Genomic DNA, 15197 nt, shown 5'->3' on the forward strand with positions numbered 1-15197 from the left:
GTCACAGCATCATCGGACTGAGCTTGTTGTCATTGCAGGCAATCTCAACGCTGTGTGTTACAGGGAACACATCCTCCTCCCCCATGTGGTACCCTTCCTGCAGGCTCATCCTGACATGACCCTCCAGCATGACAATAACACCAGCCATACTGCTCTTTCTGTGCCTGATTTCCTGTAAGACAGGAATGTCAGTGTTCTGCCATGGCCAGCGAAGAGCCCGGATCTCAATCCCATCGAGCACGTCTGGGTCATGTTAGATCAGAGGGTGAGGGCTAGGGCCATTCCCCCCAGAAATGTCCAGGAACTTGCAGGTATCTTGGTGGAAGAGTGGGGTAACATCTCACAGCAAGAACTGGCAAATTTGGTGCAGTCATGAGGAGATGAGATGTGCTGCAGTACTTAATGCAGCTGGTGGCCACACCAGATACTGACTGTTGCTTTTGATTTTGACCCCCCCTTTGTTCAGGGACAAATTATTCAATTTCTGCTAGTCACATGTCTGTGGAACTTATTCAGTTTATGTCTCAGTTGTTGAATCTTATGTTCATACAAATATTGTATTTATTTGCTGAAAATAAACACAGTTGACAGTAAGGATGTTTCTTTTTTTGCTGAGTTTATATTATGTTAATCACATTTTTATTTGCCATACCCCTGACGGCATTGCACGTATGTACCCCCAGGTGGGGAATACCTGGTCTAGTTGTGTTGACATATTATAATGACTGCTTCTTTATAATTTTGTACTTATTTAACCTTTATTTAACTAGGCAAGTCAGTTAAGAACAAATTCTTATTTACAACGATGGCCTACCCCAGCCAAACCCTAACCCGGACAACACTGGACTCCCAATCACGGCCGGTTGTGATACAGCCTGGAATCGAACCAGGGTCTGTAGTGACACCTCTAGCACTGCGATGTAGTGCCTTAGACCAGTGTGCCATTCGAGAGCCCCATTTCCTTTAATGAATATTAAATCACTTAATTTATCCGTACTTGATTAGTTATCCCATTAATAAATCAATCTTGTTCAGCTACAGTAATCAGGTCTTGAATCTAATCAAGACCTGATTACTGTAGCTGAATAGGATCTGTTAGAGCAGGACTGGAACAAAAGCCAGCACAAACAGTGGCTTTCCAGGAAGAGGCTTGGCCACCTCTACTGTGTAGGAAAATATAACTTGTTGGTTGAAGAGAAAACAATGTTTTTTCAGCTATTCAGTTAATTTGAAATGAGTTAATTCTTGAGAGCAAAAGCTAAATTCATTCATCACAATGCTGAAGTCAGTAGCCTACTTAACTTCAGTGAGAAAGTTAAAGGATTTCACTGAGGAGGTGACGACTGCTTTAGTTGTAGCATCGTCACAGGCCGGCTCATAGCCTGTGGCAAAAATGAGGGGACACGAACAACAGGTATAGGCCAATCAAAAAGGTTCTTTATTATAAACCAAACTATTAACTTCAAACAAAGAAAAAGGAATGAGGTGTGAAAGTATCATAATGTAAGGTGCATGTAAAGTGCAGGGATGCGTGAATCTGTGTGTGAATGACTGAAAACTATGCAAAACTACAAAGGAACAAACAAAACCAGATCATACCTGGAGGAGCAGAGAGAGAGATTAGTGAAGCAGCAGTTTAAATACCCTGAGCCCAGGTGACTCCAATCACTAACGACCCTCCTCTGCCTGCAGGAGGAACCGCCCCCTGCACTGCAGAGGAGGAGCCGTGACATCATAATCATCTGGGGTTGGTCAAATCAAATCAAATGTGTTATTGCGGGTGTAGCGAAATGCTTGTGTTTCTAGCTCCAACAGTGCAGTAATATGACAAATATTATCTAACAACAGATACAATCTAAAGTAAAGGAATTAAGAATATAACAAATATTTGGACGAGCAATGTCATAGCGGTATAGACTAAGATACAGTAGAATAAGACAGAATACAGAAGGGTTGAAAGGTGGGTCCTCCAGAGCTGCCTGTCCTCCATTGTAGACACAATCTCCTCCTACTCCAGTAGTACTCTTTTATATAGTAGTCATATCAAATGTAAAGGATATAAATAACCATACAATAAATGACACACAGGCCTCTAATTTCATTAAAAGAGCAACACATTTATTCCAGCTGTGATGAAATAGTGGTCTCCTAGGGTTCTCAATGTTCACGTTCAGGATTAAAGTGCAGAATAGTTCACAGCTTGTGTACATTTAAAAAATATATATAAAGTAAATCAAATAAACCACAATCCCTAAGATATCAAAAATGATGGAGAAGTATGGAAAATATAAATATGATACAGAACAAGCGGAACGTCTCATCAAAATAAAACAAAATGTCAGCAACGATGTTAAATCCATTCATTATCATCAGGCTTGCACTTGAATTTTATACAAAAAAATCTGTTCAAACAAACGTGTTGAGTCTAGTTGTTGGCAAGGCTAGCTTTAAACAAAGGCACAGCATATTGTTCAGCAGTAAGGATTCTTTGCAAAGAAGTGGTGCGGAAAACATTCTCATCCATGTGGCTTTGACAGACATGGTGATACATACGCACAAACATGGCAAAGTCCTATACATACTTAAATTAAATTCCCATTATGCCCATTGATTAACACATTAGCAGAAGATGTACATAAGAAAGATATATTTTTCGGTACTTATTTTATACTTTGACAGGTAGGTAGAGGACTTCATGCTCATTGGAGGCTTATTGTACTACTGCGATTGTGGAGATTGAATAGGCCAGTAAGTATAACCTTTTCACATTACTGAGCCATGACAAGCCAAATGGATTTGGTCTTGTTTCGCTTCCACCCTAGTTTCTGGAATCGTTCTGGAAAGGAAAATATCTAGCCAGCGCTATACGGTTCAGCACAATAGTGTAAAAAGGGCTTTCTTTTGATGACAGACTAACAATGCTTTAAACCTCTCTGGACATCACAGTAAGGTGGAGCAGTCAAGAAGACACAGAACTTCATTCACAAAGGATCGGTCTATAGGCAGCAGGCAGACCATGGTTATTTCATCCTCTCTGTAGCAAACTAGAATCATTTTTAATAACAAGGCTGAATAGTTCGGACATTTAAAAGGTAGGCCTGCGAGGCATCTCTTTCGTACCCCTCAAAGTTGCATGTTCCATGTTTTTAAAGTTGAGCATATGTCTGAAATGTGAACCAGTTTAGACACAGACATGCTATGACATTAGAGTTATCTAATAATCAATACCTGCAGTCATCAGAATGGCCACCTAACTCTGGTTTGCTACGAAGAAGGAAGAATTTCCCAGGACACATGTTTACAACTGAATTGAAAGGCGCCATCAGTGACTTGCATTCATATTATCAGCCAACGTCATTTTATTTCTTTATCACAAGTAATCCAACATTGAAAGTGCAAATCAAAGTACTCAAATCTATACAAAAAGATTTCAGTCGTTATATATCAAAAGAGATGCTGTGTTTTTTCTTTATTTCATCTTTTCCTTCTCCTTTGTACACTCTTTCCTTACTCTTTCTTTCTTTCCTTTCAATAACAATTTCTGTTATAAAGTGAAAATAATAGCTTGGTTTTACAGCAGAAGTGACCGCAGTAGAAAGTACACCATGCAGCTCATCTTCTAGTGCAAAGAGGAATAGAAAAAATGTTTGATGGAAAAAGAACACGAGTGAGAGAATGAGTGACAATGTGTTCAAGAGAAGAATTGACATACAGTAAAAGAGATTATTTTCAAGAGTGTAGTATGCGATGCACAACGACAGACAGACATATAATATAGATCATATTTACAGCCAGCAGTTTGTGTGTAAACAGAGGGCCTCCCATAGGGAGCTCCATGTTAGAGGAGACTAGGGTTGTGACTAGGTTTTTCTCCAGGACAGAGAGGATTGTGGTCAGACAGGCACTATGACATGTCTGTCTGTCTGTCTGTCTGTCTCCAACACTTCCCACAACATCTGTCCTGCTATGGATGACTAAAGAGCTCTATAATAACAACTAACAAATCATCCTCAATTTCTTTTGAGAGGAATAAAGCGTAAATGTGGTTTGGTATATAATGCCAAATTACATAACCTTATTTTTATGTGACTGAGTTGATTCTCTTGTTATGATTACATTCAATTGAGGCGATACCTACGGAGTAGTTATAGCCGAGGTCATTGTCAGGGCACTCTCTGGAGTCTAGACCAGATCAAAGGCTGCTGTAGACAAAATCGTTTGATATGCAGAGAGACGACGATGGGAGTAAATGGGACACATCATGTGAGAGTGCTTACACTTACAGTGAGGGTAGTTAGGGGTGAGCTAGGACCCTAAGATGCTCTATTATGTCGTATTAACTTCCTAAAATACCCTTATCTCTGTCTGTCACCATGGCATCCCGAGACAGGAAGTCATCATCACTGTTGAAAGGAATCTGCTCCATATCAGCTACTACTGACTAACTTTTTATGTTTTTCTTCTTCTCCTTAATTTCAACAGGTAGCCCAATAAAAATATAACAATGTAGCATACATTATAAGTATACAAAATATGTCTGTACATTTACAATATTTAAAACATTTACAATATTATAATATCACTGGCTACATACAGTACCAATCAAAAGTTTGGACACACCTACACATTCAAGAGTTTTTTTTCTTTATTATTTTGTACTATTTTCTACATTGTAGAATAATAGTGACGACATCAAAACTATTAAATAACACATATGGAATCATGTAATAACCAAAAAAGTGTTTTATATATACAAAATATATTTTATATTCCTCAAAGTAGCCTTTGCCTTGATTACAGCTTTGCACACTCTTGGTATTTTCTTAACCAGCTTCACCTGGAATGCCAGCTTCACAAATAGCCCTTACACAGCCTGGAGGTGTGTTGGGTCATTGTCATAATGAAAAACAAATGATAGTCCCACTAAGCGCAAACCAGATGGGATCACTGCAAAATGCTGTGGTAGCCATGCTGGTTAAGTGTGCCTGGAATTCTAAATAAATCACTGACAGTGTCACCAGCAAAGTACCCCCACACCATCACACCTCCTCCTCCATGCTTCACGGTGGGAACCACACATGCGGAGATCATCCGTTCACCTACTCTGCGTCTCACAAAGACATGGCGGTTGGAACCAAAAATCTCAAATTTGGACTCATCAGACCAAAGGACAGATTTCCACTGTTCTAATGTCCATTGCTCGTGTTTCTTGGCCCAAGCAAGTCCCTTCTTCTTATTGGTGTCCTTTAGTAGTTGTTTCTGTGCAGCAATTTGACCATGAAGGCCTGATTCACAGTCTCTTCTTAAAAATGTTCGGTATTGACTGACCTTCATGTCTTAAAGTAATGATGGAATGTTGTTTCTCTTTGCTTATTTGAGCTGTTCTTGCCATAATATGGACTTGGTCTTTTACCAAATAGGGATATCTTCTGTATACCACCCCTTCTTGTCACAACACAACTGATTGGCTCAAACGCATTAAGAAGGAAAGAAAGACACACCTGTTAATTGAAATGATTTCCTGGTGACTACCTCATGAAGCTGGTTGAGAGAATGCCAAGAGTGTGCAAAGCTGTCGTCAAGGCAAAGGGTGGCTACTTTGAAGAACCTCAAATATAAAATATATTTTGATTTGTTTAACACTTTTTTGGTTACTACATGATTCCATATGTGTCATTTCATAGTTTTGATGTCTTCACTAGTATTCTACAATTTAGAATAGTAAAAATAAATTAAGAAAAACCCTGGAATGAGTAGGTGTGTCCAAACGTTTGTTTGAATACACAAGATTTCACCTCGACGTGAATGAAATAAGGAGAAAGAGAGTAATAAACTCAAATGAAATAGAAAAATGTACAAAAGGTATGAAAGAAGTCTACCTCAAAGTGAAGTCAGTGCTGCACAGTGAGAGAAGGAACACAGTCATTCATGGACCATGTATTCTACACTACCAGGGATATCACTTTAAGAATACGTCCCAAATGGCACCCTATAATGCACTACTTTGGTAATACCCTTTGGGACCTGGTCTTAAGCAGTGCACTATAAAGGGAATAGGATGCCATTTGGGACACACATGTCATCAGTAGAGGGGGAGAGGAGGAGACAACAGACAAGGCTTACTGGACACAGACTGGGCTATTTACAGTCATGCAATGTTTAAAAAGCTTTTTGTTTATGCTCAAAAGCTTTTGCTCGATTATATTCTACATCCGGACTGTGTGTGTGCGTCTCAACTTATGTGTTTTATCCACATAAAAGGCCCCTTTCTTTAGCATTTCAAAAAGCGGTTTTGATATCGTAAAATCAAACCAAAGTCACACAGAGGAACACTTTTCAAACACGTTGTTGCACAAATACTCTGGAGGAAGGAGCCTTACCAATGAGGCTGAAGCATCCTTTCTTCTTTTCTGTTTTAGAGACGTCTGAATATGATTTAACACCATAAGATAAAGATTACATGAGTGTTAAGATGGATGATTTCACAGCTGGGATTGACTGATACTGCTAGCTAGCAGTTACCAACCTGTCATTCAGCTAAGGTACAGCAATCATCAGACTGAAGCTATGATAGTGGTAATGTTAGTCTGAGTGAGTCTCTCTTGGTTGGAGTTGAATGGGTGAGTGCCTTTAGGCAAGGCTGGCTTTTCCCATTCTCGTTTCCCCTGAGTCTATACAGCCCATCGGCAGCCCACTGTCAGCCTACATGACCACTGTGACTGCTGTGGCATGAGGAGGTACGTACAGAGCTCCTGCCCCAGCCCTCCCTGGACAGTGCAATGCAACTACTCCATTGCCACCACCATAACCCCCTCTCTCTGCCCACTCTCATGGGCTGAGACAAGCAGCATTCCGCTCTGTTCCGGATCCCTTCTACTCCGGAGTCTCGGGGTGCGGGGGTAGGCCGTTTTCAGACCGCAAGGCTGTGCAAGCCATGGTGGGGGCAGTGTGGTTTCCCCAGAATGCTTTGTGTAGCGCGTCGAGCTCGGACACCATCGGCAGGCGGATCTCGAGGTGCATCTTCAGGTTCTCCAGCCACTCCTCCAGCTTGGTGAAGGCGGGGCTATAGACAGAAGAGCCAATCAGTCTTAGGTTAGTGATGTCAACCTAGATCACATTTTATTTAACTAGGCAAGTCAGTTAAGAACAAATTCTTATTTACAATGACGGCCTAGCCCGGCCAAACCCCTAACCGGACGACGCTGGGCCAATTGTGAGCCGCCCTATGGGACTCCCAATCACGGCCAGCTGTGATACAGCCTTGAATTGAACCAGGGTCTGTAGTGATGCCTTAAACTGCTGCGCCACTCGGGAGCCCATAAATCAGTTACCATGGAAGTTATGGGACACGAGACTTATAATAAACCAAGACTCAACATATATAGTATTATCAAACAATAGTTTCCACTCATAAGTAACTTTATAGACAAATACCTGGAAAAGTGTTCCTGTATGCATCATCCATGTACAGAAGGTAAAAATCTATACCCAAAATCTCACACAGCATGGTGATACATGACTTAGGTCAGTGTCAGACACTACACACTCACCGTTTCTCAGCATCCAGGTCACAGCAGAGGACAGCCATAGGGAAGAAGGCAGGGGGGCAGTCTGGAGGACAGAAGTGCTCTAAGAAGCCTGTCACATTCAGCCCAAAGTCATGGGCCCTGGGCAAGTAGTCTGGGTCTGCATTCACCCTACCGATGATCTGGAGGGGGAGAGAGAGAGGTTCACAGTAAGGAAAGGGCAAAAGACGCTGCTGTTATAAGTTATAATACCAGTTATGAAGCTGGAACATTAGTCAAAAACTGATCAGATATCACGACTGCTTGCCAGATTCTTATTTAAACCTACAGATGTAGGATCTTAATTTGATCACTATTTTCTTTCATGCACCGTAGGAAATGCAATTGAGCTTTGTGATTTACATAAGTTCAATGAAAACCAACGATAACAGAAGGTTATATTAACAGTATTGCACTTTCCATATAGCCTGCTTTTGGCCAGCTAATGGCCTAACCACCAATCAAGCGACATTATGGACTAAACGTTCAAATCCTGTTCCTGCAGGATTATTTTGCTGTGACAATAGGTCAAATTAAGATCCTACATATGTACATCTGACTTATTGTTCTGAGACTCCAGGCCCAGGGGAAAGGCAGTCCCCAATAACAGGGTATACCAAGCATAGAGGGACTGAGGTTATGCCCAATGGGACCCAAGGGACCACCAAACGAAGCCAGATCAGCTATCTAGACCACAGGCAGCCCCTGTCCCTGTCAGTCACCCACCACATAAAGAGATCTTCCCCTCTGTAATCCTGCCTCTGTAGAGTCCCTGGCTAATGGCGTCCATGTGGAGATAGACCCACTGCATCTCTCACTGCAGATTTATTTTAATGTTTTAACAGAGCAGTTCAGCCCATTGCTGCTGTAACCAACCCTAATGGTTACCATGCTGCTTGGTTGGTCTCTCACTCTCCTTCTCTAGTTTAAGATAACTCAAAAGGATTTAATGAGGAACACATATGTTTGACTATTGTTTCCATTTTGTTTCCATATTCTGCTGTCATGGGCACTCACTTCACAAAGCATGATCCCGAAGGAAAAGATGTCCACCTTTTCATCATAGCTTTTCCCTGTGAGAGAAGACATTCCAAGTAAAACATGAGGTTATTCGTTTCAGAGTACTGACATAATGTATTACAGTATGTAGTGTTGAAACAACTGAAGAATTCACATTTTTCTGTTTAAAACCCATTTGGTTGAGTCATTCGATTTAAGTGCAATTCAAGCAATGGTGGTTAAAACAGGTCAACCCCACATACCGTGGATCATCTCCGGGGCCATCCAGTAGGGGTTGCCTACTACAGTGTATCTCTTCCTGCGGTCAGGCTTCTTCTGCAGGAGACTCTTGTCCTGGATCTTGTCTTCCACCATCAGCCGAGCCAGCCCAAAGTCTGCCACCACCACACTGTTATTCTACAGGGAGACAGAGAGGGGACAAACAGAGCAGACAGAGTCATTCATACGTGATCAGAGTGAGCAGCTGAACATTGTATGCTAGAAAAACACACAAAACCGCTATTCATTAAATACGAATACCGAACTTTTAACAGCTAGGACCTCTATTTCTTGTCTCGGAATCCTGCTTAACAGACAGGATGAAGCCTGCTTGACTGAGACGCTAAACTGCTAGCCATCAAGCTAACAAAGTTGGTACCAGATGAGTTTTGCAATAGAGCCTCTTTGTCTGGAGAAATAAATGAATGGTTCCAGCGCTGTAGGAGCTGTATCTACTACCCTTGGTTTTGAGACAAACCGGATAACTTGGAGTTCCAATGCGGCAATTGTTTACTTGCCGAGGATTATAGGCTGAGGTGGCTTCCTTGATCACCCAGGTCACTAGCCTACGTAAGATACTGGGGAAAACGCAGAGTGGAATGGTTAAATTTTCTACGCCGGTGGCTGGACAGTGTTTTCTCCGCCTTGTCGTTTGTTGTTATCAGACTGGCCAGTGTTGAACAGAGCTCCCCATCTGATAGCGGAGTCGAAGGAGCACAGCATTAGGAGCAAGGCAATCAATGATGGTCGCATGTCATGAGCCGTGTAAGCCCCAACGAGAGGCCCGGAGTGGATACAAACAACTAATAGTTTCACCGTCCTGGAGCCTGATCTTCCTGCACCTTCGTCGCTCGGGGTGCCTGTGTTTGGGCCGCAGTGCCTACTACTACAAGTTCGAAGTTGACATCGGCGGGGCTTCTCCATCTGTCGGAGGCCGGCAGCAGGCGCCAGGAGCAACGGGCTTAAGTTATCCTGCCTCTCGCTTGTCCATAAAGGGTTCTCCGAATCCTGTGAAGCGTGGGACTTGGGCAGATTTCCTCGTCCTTCTCGCCAGAAGTGATTTTGGGCAGCTCCATGGTAAGAAATATGACCGTTCCTGGTGCAAAAACAATGTCCTATCCCGGAGTTCGAGTAAATGACTTTACTAAGCTTCTCCCGGATGTACTACGTCAGGACATGGAAATCGATTCTATCGTAGGTAATGGGGGTGTTAATGACATTATGAAGAGCTGATTGACTCTCTGCTAGACACTCACAAAATACCCATCATATCTGGCCCTGTGCCCTCTCAGAATCATGGCATGGAACGCTTTAGCAGGGTTTTCTCTTCACAACTGGCTATGTGATTATTGCAGCTAAATGGGTGTAACTTTTGTTGACAATTTCGACATCTTTTGGAAACAAAACAGGTTTTATAAGGAGGATGGGATCCACCCAAATCATTTGTGTTCCTGGATCCTTTCACAGCATTATAAGGCTGTATTGAGACAATGACTTATCAATGACCCAAGCCCAGCTCAGCTAATCCCTACCATTGTGTTGCTCAGCAAATGTACATTACACCAGGGACGTTTGGTAGACACAATGTAAGTAACCTAATTTGTCCCTTTAACTGCCTCTGCTGATCCTACAGCTATTGTATGCAGTAATCATGTGCCTATGAACCAGATTTATACTGTTAGCACTGAGCCAGTGTGCCCTAGGAGGAAGTCCACTGTGTGCAGCTCACCCTGCACTAACATAAATAACATGAGCAAATGTACTTATGCTACGCTTCCCAGTAAAGCAATAAAAACAAGTAAGCATCCCAGAAGAAAGTGCTCAAAATAGACCCACGACAACATGAAATCAATCATTTGCTAGTAACAGATGACATTCATATTTTGACAATCTCTGAAACTCACTTAGGCAAATTTTCTGATGATACAGTGGTGGCAATACAAGGTTATAACATTTAAAAAGATAGAAATGCCAATGGTGGAGGTGTTGCTGTTTATATTCAGAACCACATTCCTGTAAATATTAGAGAGGATCTCATGGTAAATACTGTTGAAGTAATATGGCTACAGGTTCATCTGCCTCACCTAAAGCCCATTCTGGTGGGAAGCTGCTATAGACCACCAAGTGCTAACAGTCAGTATCTGGATATCTGTGTGAAATGCTTGATAATGTATGTGATATCAACAGAGAGGTATATTTTCTGGGTGATTTAAATATTGACTGGATTTCATCAAGCTGCACACTCAAGAAAAAGCTTCAAACTGTAACCAGTGCCTGCAACCTGGTTCAGGTTATCAGTCAACCAACCAGGGTAGTTACAAACACAGGAATGAAATCAACATGTATTGATCACATATTTACTTATGCTGCAGAAATGAGCTTGAAAGCAGTATCCAGAACCATCGGATTTGTAAGGATCGACGTTGGAAACGAGAAGCAGATACAGGGAGTGAACATTTTAATGAAACACGGACATGAAACAGAACAGGAACTACATCTGGACAGGGAGAAAATAATGACATCCATGCTGACACGGGGAACAAAACTGAGGAACAGACAGATATAGAGGGGGCAAACAGACATTGCATTTAACACATTTATGAAATTGCTTATTCAATTTACTAACAAGCATGCACCTATTAAGAAAATGACTGTCAAAACAGTTAAATCCCTGTGAATTGATGAGGAATTGAAAAATTGTATGGTTGAGAGGAATGAGGCAAAAGGAATGGCAAATAAGTCTGGCTGCACAACTGATTAGCAAACATATTGCAAATTGAGAAATCATGTGACAAACTGAATAAAAATAAGAAACTACACTATGAAACAAATATAAATAACAAAGAATAATAGTAAAATGCTTTGGAGCACCTTAAATAACATTTTGGGAAAAAAGGAAAACCAAATGATATTGCCAAATACTTCAATTATTTTTTCATTGGCAAGATTAGCAAATTTAGGCATGAAAAGCTGACACTACACATCCCAAGTATACCTGACCAAATTATGAAAGAAAATAATTCTAATTTTGAATTCTGTAAAGTGAGTGTGGAAGAGGTGAAAAAATGATTGTTGTCTAACAACAATGACAAGCCACCGGGGTCTGACAATTATTGAGGATAATAGCGGATGATATTGGCACTCCTATTTGCCATATTTTCAATTTAAGCCTACTAGAAAGTGTGTGCCCCCAGGCTTGGAGGGAAGCAAAAGTCATTCAGCTACCTGAGACTAGTAAAGCCCCCTTTACTGGCTCAAAATGGCCAACCAATCAAACTCCTGGAAAAAAATGGTGTTTGACTCGATACAATGCTATTTTACAGTAAACAAATTGACAACACATTTTCAGCACGCTTATAGGGAAGGACATTCAACAAGCATAGCACTTACAGAAATTACTGATGATTGGCTGAGAGAAATTGATGATAAAAATATTGTGGGGGCTGCTTTTGACATTATCGATGATAGTCTGTTGCTGGAAAAATGTGTATGTTATGGCTTTCCACCCCCTGCTATGTGGATAAAGAGTTACCTGTCTAACAGAACACAGAGGGTGTTCTTTAATGGAAGCCTCTCCAACATAATCCAGGTACAATCAGGAATTCCCCAGGGCAGCTGTCTAGGCCCATTACTTTTTTCAATATTTACTAATGACATGCTACTGGCTTTGAGTAAAGCCAGTGTGTCTATGTATGCGGATGACTCAACACTATACATGTCAGCTACTACAGCGACTGAAATGACTGCAACGCTTAACAAAGAGTTGCAGTTAGTTTCAGAGTGGGTGGCAAGGAATAAGTTAGTCCTAAATATTTCTAAAACTAAAAGCATTGTATTTGGGACAAATCAATCACTAAACCCTAAATCTCAACTAAATCTTATAATTAATAATGTGGAAATTGAGCAAGTTGAGGTGACTAAACTGATTGGAGTAACCTTGGACTGTAAACTGTCATGGTCAAAACATATTGATACAACAGTAGCTAGGATAGGGAGAAGTACATCCATAATAATGCGCTGCTCTACCTTCTTAACAGCACTATCAACAAGGCAGGTCCTACAGGGCGTAGTTTTGTGGCACCTGGACTACTGTTCAGTCGTGTGGTCGGGTGCCACAAAAACAGACTTTTTGAAATTGGCTCAGAACTGTCGGCACAGCTGGCCCTTGGATGAACACAGAAAGCTAATATGAATAATATGCATGTCAAATCTCTTCTGGCTCAAAGTGGAGGAGAGATTGACTTCATCACTACTTGTATTTATTAGAGGTATTGACATGTTGAATGGACCGAGCACTCTGTTTGAACTACTGGCGCACAGCTCAGACACCCATGCATACCCCACAAGACATTCCATAAGAAGTCTCTTCACAGTCCCCAAGTCCAGAACAGACTATGGGAGGCACACAGTACTACATAGAACCATGACAACATGGAACTCTATTGCACTTCAAGTAACACATGCAAGCAGTAAAATTCGATTTTAAAAACAGATAAAAATACACCTTATCGAACTGTGGGGACTGTGAAGGAACACAAACATAGGCACAGACACATGCATACACGATAACATACAGTGCCTTGCGAAAGTATTCGGCCCCCTTGAACTTTGCGACCTTTTGCCACATTTCAGGCTTCAAACATAAAGATATAAAACTGTATTTTTTTGTGAAGAATCAACAACAAGTGGGACACAATCATGAAGTGGAACGACATTTATTGGATATTTCAAACTTTTTTAACAAATCAAAAACTGAAAAATTGGGCGTGCAAAATTATTCAGCCCCCTTAAGTTAATACTTTGTAGCGCCACCTTTTGCTGCGATTACAGCTGTAAGTCGCTTGGGGTATGTCTCTATCAGTTTTGCACATCGAGAGACTGACATTTTTTCCCATTCCTCCTTGCAAAACAGCTTGAGCTCAGTGAGGTTGGATGGAGAGCATTTGTGAACAGCAGTTTTCAGTTCTTTCCACAGATTCTCGATTGGATTCAGGTCTGGACTTTGACTTGGCCATTCTAACACCTGGATATGTTTATTTTTGAACCATTCCATTGTAGATTTTGCTTTATGTTTTGGATCATTGTCTTGTTGGAAGACAAATCTCCGTCCCAGTCTCAGGTCTTTTGCAGACTCCATCAGGTTTTCCTCCAGAATGGTCCTGTATTTGGCTCCATCCATATTCCCATCAATTTTAACCATCTTCCCTGTCCCTGCTGAAGAAAAGCAGGCCCAAACCATGATGCTGCCACCACCATGTTTGACAGTGGGGATGGTGTGTGTTGCTTTTACGCCAAACATAACGTTTTGCATTGTTGCCAAAAAGTTCAATTTTGGTTTCATCTGACCAGAGCACCTTCTTCCACATGTTTGGTGTGTCTCCCATGTGTCTTGTGGCAAACTTTAAACAACACTTTTTATGGATATCTTTAAGAAATGGCTTTCTTCTTGCCACTCTTCCATAAAGGCCAGATTTGTGCAATATACGACTGATTGTTGTCCTATGGACAGAGTCTCCCACCTCAGCTGTAGATCTCTGCAGTTCATCCAGAGTGATCATGGGCCTCTTGGCTGCATCTCTGATCAGTCTTCTCCTTGTATGAGCTGAAAGTTTAGAGGGACGGCCAGGTCTTGGTAGATTTGCAGTGGTCTGACACTCCTTCCATTTCAATATCATCGTTTGCACAGTGCTCCTTGGGATGTTTAAAGCTTGGGACATCTTTTTGTATCCAAAACTTCTTCACAACAGTATCTCGGACCTGCCTGGTGTGTTCCTTGTTCTTCATGATGCTCTCTGCACCTTTAACGGACCTCTGAGACTATCACAGTGCAGGTGCATTTATACGGAGACTTGATTACACACAGGTGGATTGTATTTATCATCATTAGTCATTTAGGTCAACATTGGATCATTCAGAGATCCTCACTGAACTTCTGGAGAGAGTTTGCTGCACTGAAAGTAAAGGGGCTGAATAATTTTGCACGCCCAATTTTTCAGTTTTTGTTTTATTAAAAAAGTTTTAAATATCCAATAAATGTCGTTCCACTTCATGATTGTGTCCCACTTGTTGTTGATTCTTCACAAAAAAATACAGTTTTATATCTTTATGTTTGAAGCCTGAAATGTGGCAAAAGGTCGCAAAGTTCAAGGGGGCCGAATACTTTCGCAAGGCACTGTACGCACTATAAACACACGTACACATGGATTTTGTACTGCAGATATGTGGTGGTGGTGGAGTAGGGGCCTGAGGGCACACAGTGTGTTGTGAAATCTGTGAATGTATTGTAATGTTTTTGAAATTGTATAATACAATACTATCAACACCAGCCCAAAGTCTGCCACCACCACACTGTTA

General features: G+C 41.4%; 1 protein-coding gene across 5 annotated transcripts in view; it reads right to left on the minus strand.

Annotated features, from left to right (window-relative positions):
- Positions 1-2096: 2096 nt before the first annotated feature.
- The window catches only part of LOC110503880 (LIM domain kinase 1), a 72187-nt gene continuing 59086 nt past the window's right edge, over positions 2097-15197 (minus strand). For 3 of the 5 annotated variants that reach the window (XM_021582494.2, XM_036961281.1, XM_021582495.2), the window contains 4 exons: positions 8828-8981; positions 8583-8638; positions 7551-7708; positions 5652-7063 (listed from right to left, as the gene is read on the minus strand). In XM_021582494.2, coding sequence (XP_021438169.1) covers positions 6874-7063; positions 7551-7708; positions 8583-8638; positions 8828-8981 — 558 coding nt within the window. In that variant the 3' untranslated portion in view covers positions 5652-6873. Of the gene's footprint in view, positions 4621-5651; positions 7064-7550; positions 7709-8582; positions 8639-8827; positions 8982-15197 lie in introns of those variants that run through there. The other 2 variants (XR_005039323.1, XM_021582496.2) reach the window with 2 other exon arrangements.

This window comes from Oncorhynchus mykiss, chromosome 24 (assembly GCF_013265735.2).
Source record: "Oncorhynchus mykiss isolate Arlee chromosome 24, USDA_OmykA_1.1, whole genome shotgun sequence".
NCBI classification, from domain to species: domain Eukaryota; kingdom Metazoa; phylum Chordata; class Actinopteri; order Salmoniformes; family Salmonidae; genus Oncorhynchus; species Oncorhynchus mykiss.